General features: G+C 34.7%; 1 protein-coding gene across 1 annotated transcript in view; it reads right to left on the bottom strand.

Annotated features, from left to right (window-relative positions):
* Window positions 1-13,290, bottom strand: part of CLGN (calmegin) — a 59,248-nt gene that overhangs the window by 23,227 nt on the left and 22,731 nt on the right. Inside the window, exons 5-8 of the mRNA XM_059168354.1 lie at window positions 12,416-12,557; window positions 8,721-8,802; window positions 7,118-7,310; window positions 3,392-3,581 (exon numbers count right to left, since the gene is read on the bottom strand). Coding sequence (XP_059024337.1) covers window positions 3,392-3,581; window positions 7,118-7,310; window positions 8,721-8,802; window positions 12,416-12,557 — 607 coding nt within the window. The remainder of the gene's footprint in view (window positions 1-3,391; window positions 3,582-7,117; window positions 7,311-8,720; window positions 8,803-12,415; window positions 12,558-13,290) is intronic.

The raw sequence follows: 13,290 nt of genomic DNA, 5'->3' as shown, positions 1-13,290 counted from the left end.
CCCCGCATCCAGGGCCCCTGCTCAGCGGGGTGTCTGCTTCTCGCTTACCCTCTGCTGGTCCTCCTGGTGCTCTCTTACTTGCTCTCTCACTCTCTCAAAGAAATAAATAAAATCTTTAAAAATTTTTTAAATTGATAAACCTCTAGTTAGATACATTATGAAAAAATGCAAATTACCATGTTAGAAATGAAAGCAGGCTCATCAGTATAGATCATTACAGACATGATGACAAGAGGTGTTGAAACAATTAGACATCCATATTTTTAAAAAGTAATCTTGTTTTAGATTTCACACTACATACAGTTAACTTAGAACAGAGTTTTAGTTACTTGTCTAGAAACAAAGATTTCTTAGGTAAGACACTAAAGTCATGAATCATCAAAGACAAATATTGACAAATGGAACTTCACGAAAATTTAAAACTCTGTTCTCTATTAAGAAAATTAGGACAATCCTCAGAGTGAGAGAAAATATCTGCATGATGCGTATCTGTATTAATTATTGCTGCATAAACACAAAATTTCAGGGCTTAAAATAATGTTTATTACTGTGGTTTCTGAATCTGGGCACCCCTTCCTGGGTCCTCTGCTTAGGGTCTCTGACAGGCTGGAATCAAGGAATGTGCCAGGACTGCAGTCATTTCGGACTGAGGCAGGAGCTTCTGAAATAGGTTCCGATAATCCCTGCCTCCCAGTACTCATGCCCACATGTGCTCCCCTCTCCTTGAGTGTAGGTTGGACCTGAGAACTTGCTACTAATGAACAGAAATTACTGATGTAACGTTACTTCCAAGATTGAGTTATAAAAGGCCATCTATTAGTTTCCTGAGGTGCCATAACTACAAACTACAAAGTACCACAAACTACAGCCTTAAAATGACAGAACTCTAGAGACCAGAAGTTAAAGTTCTGAGAGGATACTTCTTTCCTTCTCCTTAGCTTCTAGTGATGCTGGCAATACTTGCCATCTGCTGGCTTGGAGATGCATCACTTTAATTTCTGCCTTCGTTGTCACACGGTGTTCTCCTTGTGCGTATCTGTCCAAATGTCCCTCTTCTTCTAAGAACACCAGTCACATTGGATGTAGGGCCCATCCTAATTCAGTATGACCTCATCTTAATTATATCAGCAAAGATCCTAATTCCAAACAAACTCATAATCATAGGTTCTGAGTAGATATGGGTTTCTGGAGAACACTGTTAACCCAGTATGAACTGTGACTTCCATCTTCTCCACACTCTCTCTTCCCTCACTTTTGCTTCCTTGAAGGGAGCTACTATATTGTGAGCTACACTATGGAGAGGCCTCTACTACAAGAAACCAAGGGAGGATTTGGCCAACATCCAGCAAGGAACTGAGTCTCTCTCTGTGGAGAGGTCTAGATTGCAAGGAACCAAGGGAAAACGACTCTGGTCAACATCTAGCAAGGAATTGAGGCTCTCAATCCAACGATGACAAGTCAGCCCCTCAACAAACGGAACACTGCCAAAACACACTTGGTGGGTTTGAAACTGGAGCCATTCCCAGTTAAGCCCTTTAGATGACCACAGTTTCAGCTGACATCTTAACTGTAGCCTGTGAGAAACCCAGAGCCAGAAGACCCAGCTAAGCTGTTCTCAGATTCCTGAATCACAGAAACTGTGAGATAATGCCTCAAGCTTCTAGGTTTTGGGATAATCTGTTACAGAGCAAAACGTAACTAGTACAATACCTGTATCCAGAATATAAAGAACTTCCATAACTCGATATAAAAAAATGACCCAATTAAGACAAAAAAGTTGAAAAGATACTGGATCAAAGAAATGATATGAATGGCGAGTGAGTGAAAAGTGGCTCAACATGATTAGTTATCAGGGAAATGCAAATTAAAACTACATTAGATATCACTACAAACCATTTAGAATAGCCAAAGAGAAACAATAATAAACAGATCAAAAGATCAAAAGGTACAAACTTCTATATAAAATGAGTTAAGTCCTGAGGATGAAAGTACACCATATGACTACAGTTAATAATCCTGTATTGTGTATTTGAAAGCTGCTAAGAGAGCAGACCTTAAAATTTCCCATCACACACATGCGTGTAGACACACACACACACACAAATTTGTACCTATGTGGTAATGGATGTTAATTACACTTAATGTGCTCATCATTTTGGAATTTACACATATACCAAGCCATTACGTTGTACACCTAAACTGATACAATGTTATATGTCAATTATATCTCAGTAAAAAACAGGTAATACCAAATGCTGTACATGTATAAGATCTATAATTCTTACTTAATATTGGTGTGAATGCAAAATGGTATATCCTTTTGGAAAATGTTGACAGTTTCTTAGAAATTTAAACATATACTTACTGTATAATCCAACAATCCCTCTCCTCAGTATTTTTACCCAAGAAAAACAAAAAATTATGTCACAAAAAGCCCTGTCCACAAGTGTTTATAATGGCTTTATTCAAAATTGCCCCAAACCAGAAACAACCAAAACTTTCATCAATGTGTGACTGGATAAACAAATTATAATAAATCCCTACAGATCCCTAAAACAAAACTAACTACTGATATAAACACAAATATAGATGAATTTCAAAACATTTCTTAGTATGGTGTATTATATTGATTGATTTTCAATATTAGAATAACCTTGCAGTCCACCTGGTTAGTGAATATTGTCCTTTTTATATTTGCTGGATTTTAATTGCATGTTTTCTGTCAGATTTATCAAAGTGTAATTTTCATATGGACTAGTTCATTTATTTTAGACATTGAGTTCTATGTGCACAAACACTGAACATACGGCTATTTTAAGCCCAGTAATCATTAACTGAAAAGACTAACTATATAAAATATACACAAACATATATGATAAAGATTAACCTAGAATTAAAATTAAAGTGTTGGTGCTTTAGAGTCGTGGAATTCTACCTCCCGACACACACAACACACAGCATTGGAAACACACACAAAAAATACTGAAAAAGGTAAGAAAATTAAAAATTAATTAAAATGAAAATGAAGATACTTAAAAGACAAGGATTTACGAAATCTATTTTGGTTTTCTTTGGAGGGGAAGGGCAAAGAGAGAGGGAGAGACAGAATCTAATGCAGGACCCATGCCCAGGGCAGAGCTGGATGGGGAGCTCAATCTCACAACCCTGAGATCATGACCTGAGCCAAAATCTAGATTCAGATGCTTAACTGACTGAGCTACCCAAGTACTCCGACAAAATCTATTTTAGGAAAGTATTTCACCCAAAATAGTCAAAATAAGTAATTTTAATGTTTAAAAGAGAAGCTTTACTGGTTGTAAACTTCACTTATATGGAATGTCTCATTACTGAATTACACCAACTAATCTTTGTTACTGAATTCTTTACTTACCAGTCTTCTGGTTTGACAGCAGAAGGATCAGGGATTTTAGCTCTTTCATCCCATTCATCAGGCTTTTTATCACTGGGATCTTCAATTTCTTTGGGAGGATTGATAGGAGGAACCACATCTTCTAGTAGGCTTCCTTGGTTTACAACTATTTGATCAATTAATACTTCAAATGTGTCATCTGGATTCATCACTAAAGACCAATTTAAATATATTACACTTATCATAATGACTGACATTTTAAAGATAATCTTCTATCTTCTAAATAAGAAAACCATCCTATATTTCATGGGTAAATTTTTTTCTCAACCAGAAATCGAGGAATTACAATGCATTAAAAATCAAAATATGCTAAGATCACTAGGTAGAATGTTTTCTAAAACCAAAGATAAAATTTTGTCTTAAGTAAAAGAAGTTAATGAAATGCTCCATTAATTCTCAAATAAAGAACATCCAATAACTCGCTCAGTTTCAGACCCTCACAACCAGTCACTTTCATTGTTTTATAATTACAGAATGCATTCCAATCTTCTTATTTTTTTAAAAGCTTTTATTTATTTATTTGACAGACAGAGATCACAAGTAGGCAGAGAGGCAGGCAGAGAGAGAGAGAGGAGGAAGCAGGCTCTCTGCGGAGCAGACAGCCCGATGCGGGGCTCGATCCCAGGACACTGGGATCATGACCTGAGCCGAAGGCAGAGGCTTTAACCCACTGAGCCACCCAGGAGCCCCTTCTTCAGTATCTCAAATAACTTTTTTGAAACTATCTCAAACTTCAAAAGTTGTAAATGTACTACAAAGAATTTTTCTCATGAACCACTTGAGAGTAAGTTACTAACCTCATGCACATCATCCCTGTGTGTTTTAATGTCTGTTTCCTACAAACGAGGACATTCTCCTATACAAACTCCAATCTAGTCACCAAAATCAGGAAATTCACACTGATACATGACTACCATTTCCTAGAAAATTTTAAAGTTCACCGGCACTTCAAATTCAGTAATTCATACATTGTAGTGTAAAATACCTTAAGGTTGATTGAAAATATACAAGCTTAAACTTAGGTCTGTTTGGAGGTGAATTCCAGCTCTCTAAAAGTTCCCAAGCCAAAAGTTTCATAATGAACTCCCTCTTCCATTGTAATGACAAAATAAAAGTTCTCGCCTCCTTCTGTGAACTTGAGGGGTCACTGGGTAAACTGTATGTCTTTGGAAAGAATGGTAGATGAAAATAGATGCCTAACATTTGCTTTCAGTAAGTTAGGGAAGTAGGAACTGTCAACAAATGTTGGGATCATCCTGACTTAGTAAGTGGGCTACCACTTTCTGAAGAAATGGTTCTGAAGCAAAAACAATCGCCAGAGGCTTCAGTCACAACAGTACCAAGTTACTTATAGCAAAATCAAAAACTACAATCTATATGCAAACTCAAATAATGCAAACACCGTTTTCTCCCTTCTCTTTCTCTCTCTCTCTCTTTTTAATTTGACAGACAGAGATCACAAGTAGTCAGAGAGGCAGGCAGAGAGGAGGAGGAAGCAGGCTCCCCATGGAGCAGAGAGCCCCATGCGGGGGTTCAATCCCAGAACCCTGGGATCATGACCTGAGCTGAAGGTGGAGGCTTAACCTACTGAGCCACCCAGGCGCCCCATCCCTTCTCTTTTCCTCCAATATTTCTTCCTCTATTACAGCTGAGATTATAAAACTGTATTACTATGCAAAGGAAAAAGTCAAGATTTAGGCAGAGCCAAGAGTAAGATCTTAAATGTAAAAAAGTACTAGATTCTTCCCAATTCAAAAAAGGTATTTCTCAATAAAAATCTTGAAAACAATGTGCTGAATAAATTTTGCAACTGAAATTTTTAGAAATTACAATTAAAACAAAAAAGCATGTGACAAATACTCATATGTGGAAAAAATCTTTGTCTAAAATATACTAAATATTTAAAATGAATTTACAGTAACAGGCCTTGGATTATAAAGCGTTTTAAGGTACTCTATATGGTTCTTAGAACAACTACAAAATGATGTAAAAATAAAACAGTAGTGCAGAAAAGTGTTTAAAAAGTCACTCAATAATCCTGGTATGACAAAGTTTTGTGTGTAGTAGTAAGAACACAAACGTTTACGAGTCATACTTGAAATTCAATTCTAGTTACTTTTATTTCCTAGAGCAAGTTGCTTAACCTAAGTTAAGGTAAAATAAAGAGAAACTGCTCACCTCACATGATGGTTCTAAACAAACTATCAAGCACAGAGTACAGTAGTCCCTGGCGACTAATGAAAATTAGTTCTTTTTTTCTAGTCTTTCTATTTACATAATTTGTCTAATGGCCCCCATGATGATGCCCCTCCAATCTGAATCTCATTTTCTTTTGATCTTTTTAAAAAAGATTTTATTTATTTATCTGAGAGAGAGACAGTGAGAGAGAGCATGAGCAAGGAGAAGGTCAGAGGGAGAAGCACACTCCCTGCGGAGCTGCGAGGCCAATGCAGAACTCGATCCTGGTACTCCGGGATCATCACCTGAGTTGACGAAGGCTGTCGCTCAACCAACTGAGCCACCCAGGCACCCTTCTTTTGACATTTTAATATTATAAACATTTCCCCCTATGGCTAAACACTTCCACAGTTGCCATTTTTGTATTGTATACAACATTCTTACTGTAACAATCAGGTTGCTTTAAATTTAGTGTATTTTTACACATAGCTCTTTTTCTTCTGGATTATTTTCTTTGGATAATCCTTGAAAATGGCATTGTGGTTTCAAAACACATAAACTTATGGTCTTTGGTAATATTACACCAAGTGGCTTTTCACCAAGTTTGTACAAAGTCTAATGAAATTCATTTGCCCTGTTCTAGTTGTAATTTCTCATTATCTCTACAGATTATGTTCCCCCAAAACATCCAGATCTCTTTTCCAATTTCAAAAACAGCTCTTTATTATCATCAATGCTCACATTAAAAATAAAACTGGTCACTGCCCTGGCAGACAACATGAATGTTTCTGCAGCCATAGTCTTTGGAAAGGAAACTGAAATACCTTAGTACTCGAGAGAATTGTCCTGTCAAGTTCTGACACACTGTGAATTTAAATAATCACGGACACATCAAAGCTCCATAACCACACATATTTGGGAAGGGGAGAAACAATCCCTTGTAATGTTCCTCCCACTCAATGTCTACGGAAACGCCCATGTTCTAAAGTAAAGCTAAATATGTTAATACAATGGTTGCTCAAGACCTCATCTTTCAAAGTGTAAGTATGTGCCACAACCACCATGAGGTCGGGTCCAACAATAATCACAACTGCCTGTAAAGTCCAAGCTTCTGAGCTTGCCATCAAGGACTCCTTCCTCTTTAATCTTATTTCCCAGTCTCCTGTTATACAGCACCACTAATGTCAGAGCACCTAAAATATCCTCCTCTTCTCCTATTTTCCATGTTTTATCTACACTTCGAGACTAGTTAATATACAATCTCCTTTACTGAGTTTTCTCTGAGTCTCCAAACTGGGAGGAATGTTGCCTTTGAACTCTTATTCATCTGCACCTCACATATAGCATTTACTTTCTACCTGCACTACATGCATGAAAATTAGCCTGAAAAGGTAAGCTCCTTACGGTGGGGAGGTAGGATCCATGTTTGTTTCTCCCAAAGCACCTGCCATGAAAATATCAGTAGTCAGTAAATATTTCTGAATTAATGAATCAATTAAAAGGATATACCAAGGGTATAAAGATGAGTCTTCCTGTCTGTAAAGAACTTTTTAAGGTCTACATCTGGAGGTTTGGCATGTTTCTCTTCAAAAACTCCAGTTTTAGGATGTTTATGTCTGAAGATAAAATGAAGTTTATAATCTTCTCCACATTTATCTGGTCCAAACATAATGGTATAGGATGTTTTATCATAAAAGTTTTCCTTCAAAGAGAGATGTGTTGGGATTAGTCCAGAATCAGAGTATTTAATGAATTTTTCTATTCTATCCAGTTGGGTAGAGGTTATAAGAATGTATTAAATGCTAAATCACCAAAGAATTATTTGACATACTTGACAATAAAGGATGCAGAAAAAAGACAATTTTTCTCTCAAAAAGATTTTTTAAAAATGCATATGCTACTTCCCTCCTGGAGATGTAGGAGAGAAACTGAAACCACTTTATCAACATCATAATAAACTTTGATTACTTTATATAAATCTGTACTATTAATATTTTGTTAAGAAACTTAAGCACAGAGAAAAGCATACTCACAACTTTAAGACTACAATGATTAGTCAGTACTATTATTCAAGAGAACACCAGAAAATGACCTTCCTGAGCACAGAGCAAAGAGAGATTCAGACACAAACACAGACATAGAGACATGCTCCCTGTTTTTCCACTAGTAATTTGTCTTTATTTGGCATGGCCTATTAGCTAAAAGCATGGGATCTGTTGTCAGATCCCGGGGTTCAAATCCTACCACTGCCCTACCACTGTGGCCCTGAGTAAATTACTTAGCCTTGGTATAGTCCTGTTTTGCTACTTTTCAAATATGGAAATAATAATAGTACCTACTTTACAAGGTTTCTCTGAGGATTAGCTAAATTAATCAGATTACATGCTTAGCATTTAAATTTATTATGTCATTATACCTTTGAGTGATGGTCACCTTACAATACCCAAAACAAGAGCTCTAACATACACTACCAATGAGCTCCCCTTTAACTAATTCTAAGAATAACAACAGGAATCCTTTAATCCACGTCTCACAGCCAATGCACAGCCATGCAGTCTGACAAATATGTCACTGAGGTCTCATTTATCTTCTGTTATGTGCAGAAGCCCTGACACAGCCCAGGCAGGAGAGTGCTACAAGTGTTTCCAACCTGATACACTTACTTCTTTCTCAAAACATTTTTAACCACGTTATTTCTGGCGGACTCCCAATTCCTGAACTGGCCCACCTTTTTTATTTGGTTCTTTGGCGATTTTGTTTCACTGCTTTGCTCTGTTATTTTACTTCTCTGAACAAAGTTATGATTGTTGATTTGTAAAGAAAATAACTCTAAGCTGATCTTTCAATGACATTTATAAGCACCATGTTATTTTTCATGTATAGACATGGCAAACTTTATTATGTTGCTAAAGATTATAAAACTGATGCCATCAAGTAACACAGCTGTGTATGAAATTTGAAGGCACACTCTGAAAGCTATACACACTCAGGCTGGTTAAAGATTGTTAAGGTTCTTTTTGATTTCAGTTGAAAATAAAAATTTCAGTTTTCTCATTTACTCCTTTAAAATATTAACTTTAATAAGGTTTTCTTAAACATTAAAATATCATACCAGATTCAAATCATCAGTGTCTGCTAGGAGTTTAATGTATGCACCTCCACAATCAATACCATCTTGAAAATTTACTTCATATCTAAATGAAGGGAAAAAGAATCATACTGCTGATAAATTAAAAAATTACTAATTACTCTTTAAAATTGAATGTATTACTCTCAGTTCATTTAAACACAAATGTTTCACATCACCAAAAGCTCTTATAAAGCATATCCACAACATACAGGAAATAAGCAGAAATGCTTTGTCTAGGCACATCCTTAAAACATGCAAAGTAGAATGATTATAATCAACTATAGAAAAGCCAACCAACTTGTTGAAATAAGTTTTCCCATCAAAACTTGCTGAATTAAGGGTAAGATACTTTAAAACTATAATAGGAAACTTCAAATTCAGATAAAGCATACACTACACATATTTCTTTATAAACTAAAAAATGAAGATTATGAGGACCATAGCTACAGCAACAGATTTCTAAGAAATTGCTGATAGATATATCAAGTTCATTAATTTGTACTGTAATTCAACTATACCTAAACCATATTAAAATAACTGGTACATTTAATTAAATACCTCCAGCAAAGAGATTTTATAATCTCAGTCAATAACGTGAAGTATCTCAGACCTTAACAGCCAGGAAATATAGAAAAACAACTGAAGGCATGAACAGATATGAGAGCTTTTTCATAGATTTGCAACACTGTGTAATTTTCAGCAGAAGATTTTCTTGTTGTTTTGTTTTTATAAAGGAAATTGTCTTGTTTAGGCAATAGATACAGACACATCGAGCAGTATTTAGGAATAATTCTTGGTAAATTATTGATTACATATGAAATAATCAATGAAATAGCCCTTAGAGTGAAAAACAGTAAAAATCAAAATGGCTGTGATTCAGTTTCATGAATTAAAAGAAATGAAAACTAGAGAAGTAACAGGAATCAGTGATCATCTTAAGAAAGGACTGCAGTTTAAAATTTTTCTAAAAAAAAAAAAAAAAAACTTCAGTGATAACAAAGGTAAAAACAACAAAAAAATAGCATACAAAACTCTGAAAGTTTGAACCCAATTAGTGTATATATTTTACACTGAAGAGAACAAAGGAAATACAGTAAAATTTTAAGTGATTGTCTGAGTTGCCAAATTATGATGATCTCTCCTCCTAGTTTCTACTCTGCTTGGTTTCTCAAGAAGCGTACAATGGGGTTTACCAGCATGTGCTTTGGAGCCAGAGAGACCTGAGATTTATTCTTGATTCTGCCACTTATTCTAGTGACACTGAAGGTAAAGTCAAATTATTCAAGCTCCAGGACCTCAAAGGATCATGATGCTTAAATAATACCATGCACAGCAACGGACAGATGTCCAAAATGTTAGCTTCTGTTATGATCAAAAGAAAGGGTTTGGTGTTTGGTTTTTTTTTTCATTTTTAAAATAAAGAACAGTTTGTATTCCTCAAAGCCTTGTCACTATTTTTATTTTAAGCACTAGCCAACAAAGAAAAGTTTTTTCATTTATAGACTATAATGTAAAAGAAATGGTACACAATATGAATTAAAGGTAAATATTAATTATTTCAGGTAAAATAAAATAAAAAGATAGTTTTATTTTAGGTGATCAATGGACAAAGGGTTCTGTGAAAAGTAAGATCTGAAAAAAAATGATGTAAATTGTCCCTATAAATATGAACATAGCTTTGTGGTTATAATATGCCTAGACCTAATCATTATGTCTATTTCTCCCATTGCAAATGTGCAGAGTTTTCAAATCATTAACTTGTGCCTAACGTAAACAACTCATAGTGGATTAGAGATAACTGAATGTGTGTCTCATAACCCAACTGCTGCTCTTCCTTAGTCACAGGTAAGAGGAGGACATGGAAGATACTTGGCAACCCTAATTCCTGAGAGTATCATTTCCCACACTCTCCTATGAAGCAGTGATAATTGTTGGGTGGGGGAAATTCTGTGGTGAAATATATCTGGAAGACACAGTACTGAAGTCAGACATGGGTTTTTGCACGTAGAACTTCTTTCTCCGAGTCTAAATGGGCAAGCAAATATGCTTCCTTATGTCTACAGTAAGGACATGCTTCATTTCTAAAACTTGTATGACCACAAAATGCATATTAACACAATCACCATTTGGGAAAAGCAACTTGAGAGTAAATTTATATTGTGAATCCATTGTATTTATAGTACTTAATATAAAATTTATTTATCCCATTTCATTGTTGCAATATTAAGAGAAGACATCTACTCTCCTTTAAGTTGTTTTAAGCATATCAAAGCATATCAAAGACTGCTATTCAATTCTTCTTGGCTTTCCTTTTCTTTTTTTCAGGACGGAATTTCCAATTACTTAATAATTGTTAAAGACTTATATCCAATCTTTGCTTCTATCTTTTGCTTACTTGCCTAGTAGTGATTTATACCTTCTAAACCACTACATTTTATTCATTTTACTCTGAAAATCACTTTCTATTTTTTTTTTTTTTTTGCTCTATCATTTAAGCCACAATGGGTCAAAGTAGAAAGTGATATTATATCCAACTAAGTTTCAAAGAAAAATAGGATTACTTTCAAACTTTGAAGAAAAAAGAAAAGCCAAATCCTGAATCACAACAAATACTATCAAACTCAAATATTAGTGCCAATAAATACTTGTAAAAATATTTTTAATTTGTTAATAGTCATATATTCCCTGACATTATTTAAAATTTTAAATTTATTGATATGACAGTGCAACTAAGCCAAAGCAACACAAGTGAAAAATGAAGACAAATACACCAAATGCCATATTTTTAAAAATTTCTAACACACAAAATGACACTGTAGTTATCCTATGTAGGAACATGTTTAACATGATAACAAAAAACACTGAAGTGGTTCTAGGGTGATATACTTTACAGTTAATATTTATGTTGTCATTAATTTTAGACAGCCAAATCTTCTAACAGAAGGGAGAAAATGATATTTATGCATTTCCTTTTCTTTGTTTTTAAGTTGAATTTTATCAGGCTTTTTAATTGTACTTGTACACATCTATTTTGCTTTATATCAATTTTATGTAGGTGAATGTTGAAAAATTTCTACCTGATTTTATGATGGTATACATGTAAGCAATATTATACTAAAACTAGTTTATGGCACTTGTGTGGGAGGGGAGAGAAGGATTGTCTGTGTAAACATGTGCCTCTGAAACTAATAATACACTATATGTTAATTAAATTGAATTTAAATTTTAAGAAATTAAAAAATAAAAGGTGGAAAGACACTGATCTATATATGCATACCCTTTTTAAAATACGTTTGTTTCCTTTAAATCTTATAACTGGCTTAACAGCGACGTTTATGGTTCCATTCTGAATACACTGATGTTAATATCCTTAGAGCAAGGAATTTTAAGAAAGGAGTTAAAATAAAAATGGTGATTTCAGTATGTATTCTATACTCTATGGTGGCAGAATTTTTTATATTACTATATATATATAGTTTTTAAGTCAACCTGGCTTTCCCTCAAAACCTCAGAGTATCTGTGTGTATAAATGCATTATGTATTTAAGTAAGTGAAACTAAAAAGGAAATCTGATTTTTATGCCCATTTTATACCCATTATAGCTATACTCAGAAGCCAAATCATACAAAACTAACACAAATCTCAGAAAAAGTACTGAAAACCGTAGTAAAACTTACTGAACGATCAAGGGTTTATCAGCAAAAATGAAGGGTTTTGCTAATACAGCAGCTATTGCATGATGCTTTGCTCTAGATTTCAGTACCAGACCTCTGTCACCAGGCACTCGGTTCTCTTTCAATTCTTCTATTTCCCATCTTCCTAAAATATAAAGCAAAGCAATTAAACTAAAATCTAAAACACTGACTTACAGATTATTTACCAGCAGTGACCCATAAGATTTTTTCAAAAAGGCTGATTTGGGAAAAATAAAACAAATTTTTAAATCAATGCACAGAAATCAGTTGTACTTCTATACACAAGCCATGAGACAGAAGAGAGAGAAATTAAAAGAGTCGATCCCATTTACAACTCCACTCAAAACCACAGGATACCTGGGAATAAACCTAACCAAAGATACAACAGCTCTGTGCTCAGAAAACTAGAGAACACCCATGAAAGAAACTGAGGAAGACACAAAGAAATGGAAAAACATTCCATGCTCATGGGCTGGAAGAACAAATACTGTGAAAATGTCTATGCTACCTAAAGCAATCTATACATTCAAAGCAATTCCTGTCTAAATACCATCAAATTTTTCACAGAGCTGGGACAAAGAATCCTAAAATTTTTATGGAACCACAAAAGACCCAGAATAGCCAAAGGAATGTTAAAAAAGAAAACCAAAGTTGGTGGCATCACGATTCCAGGCTTCAAGCTTTATTACAAAGCTGTAATCAAGATAGTATGGTACAGGCACAAAAACAGACACACAGATCAATAGAATGGAATAGAGAACCCAGAAATGGACCCTCAACTCTACAGTCAATGAATATTGGACAAAACAAGAAAGAATATCCAATGGAATACAAGACAGTCTCTTCAACAAATGGTG

This window comes from Mustela lutreola, chromosome 1, assembly GCF_030435805.1.
Source record: "Mustela lutreola isolate mMusLut2 chromosome 1, mMusLut2.pri, whole genome shotgun sequence".
NCBI classification, from domain to species: Eukaryota; Metazoa; Chordata; class Mammalia; order Carnivora; family Mustelidae; genus Mustela; species Mustela lutreola.
Note: the sequence above shows the minus strand (reverse complement) of the source record. Positions and strands in the feature narration are given on the sequence as shown.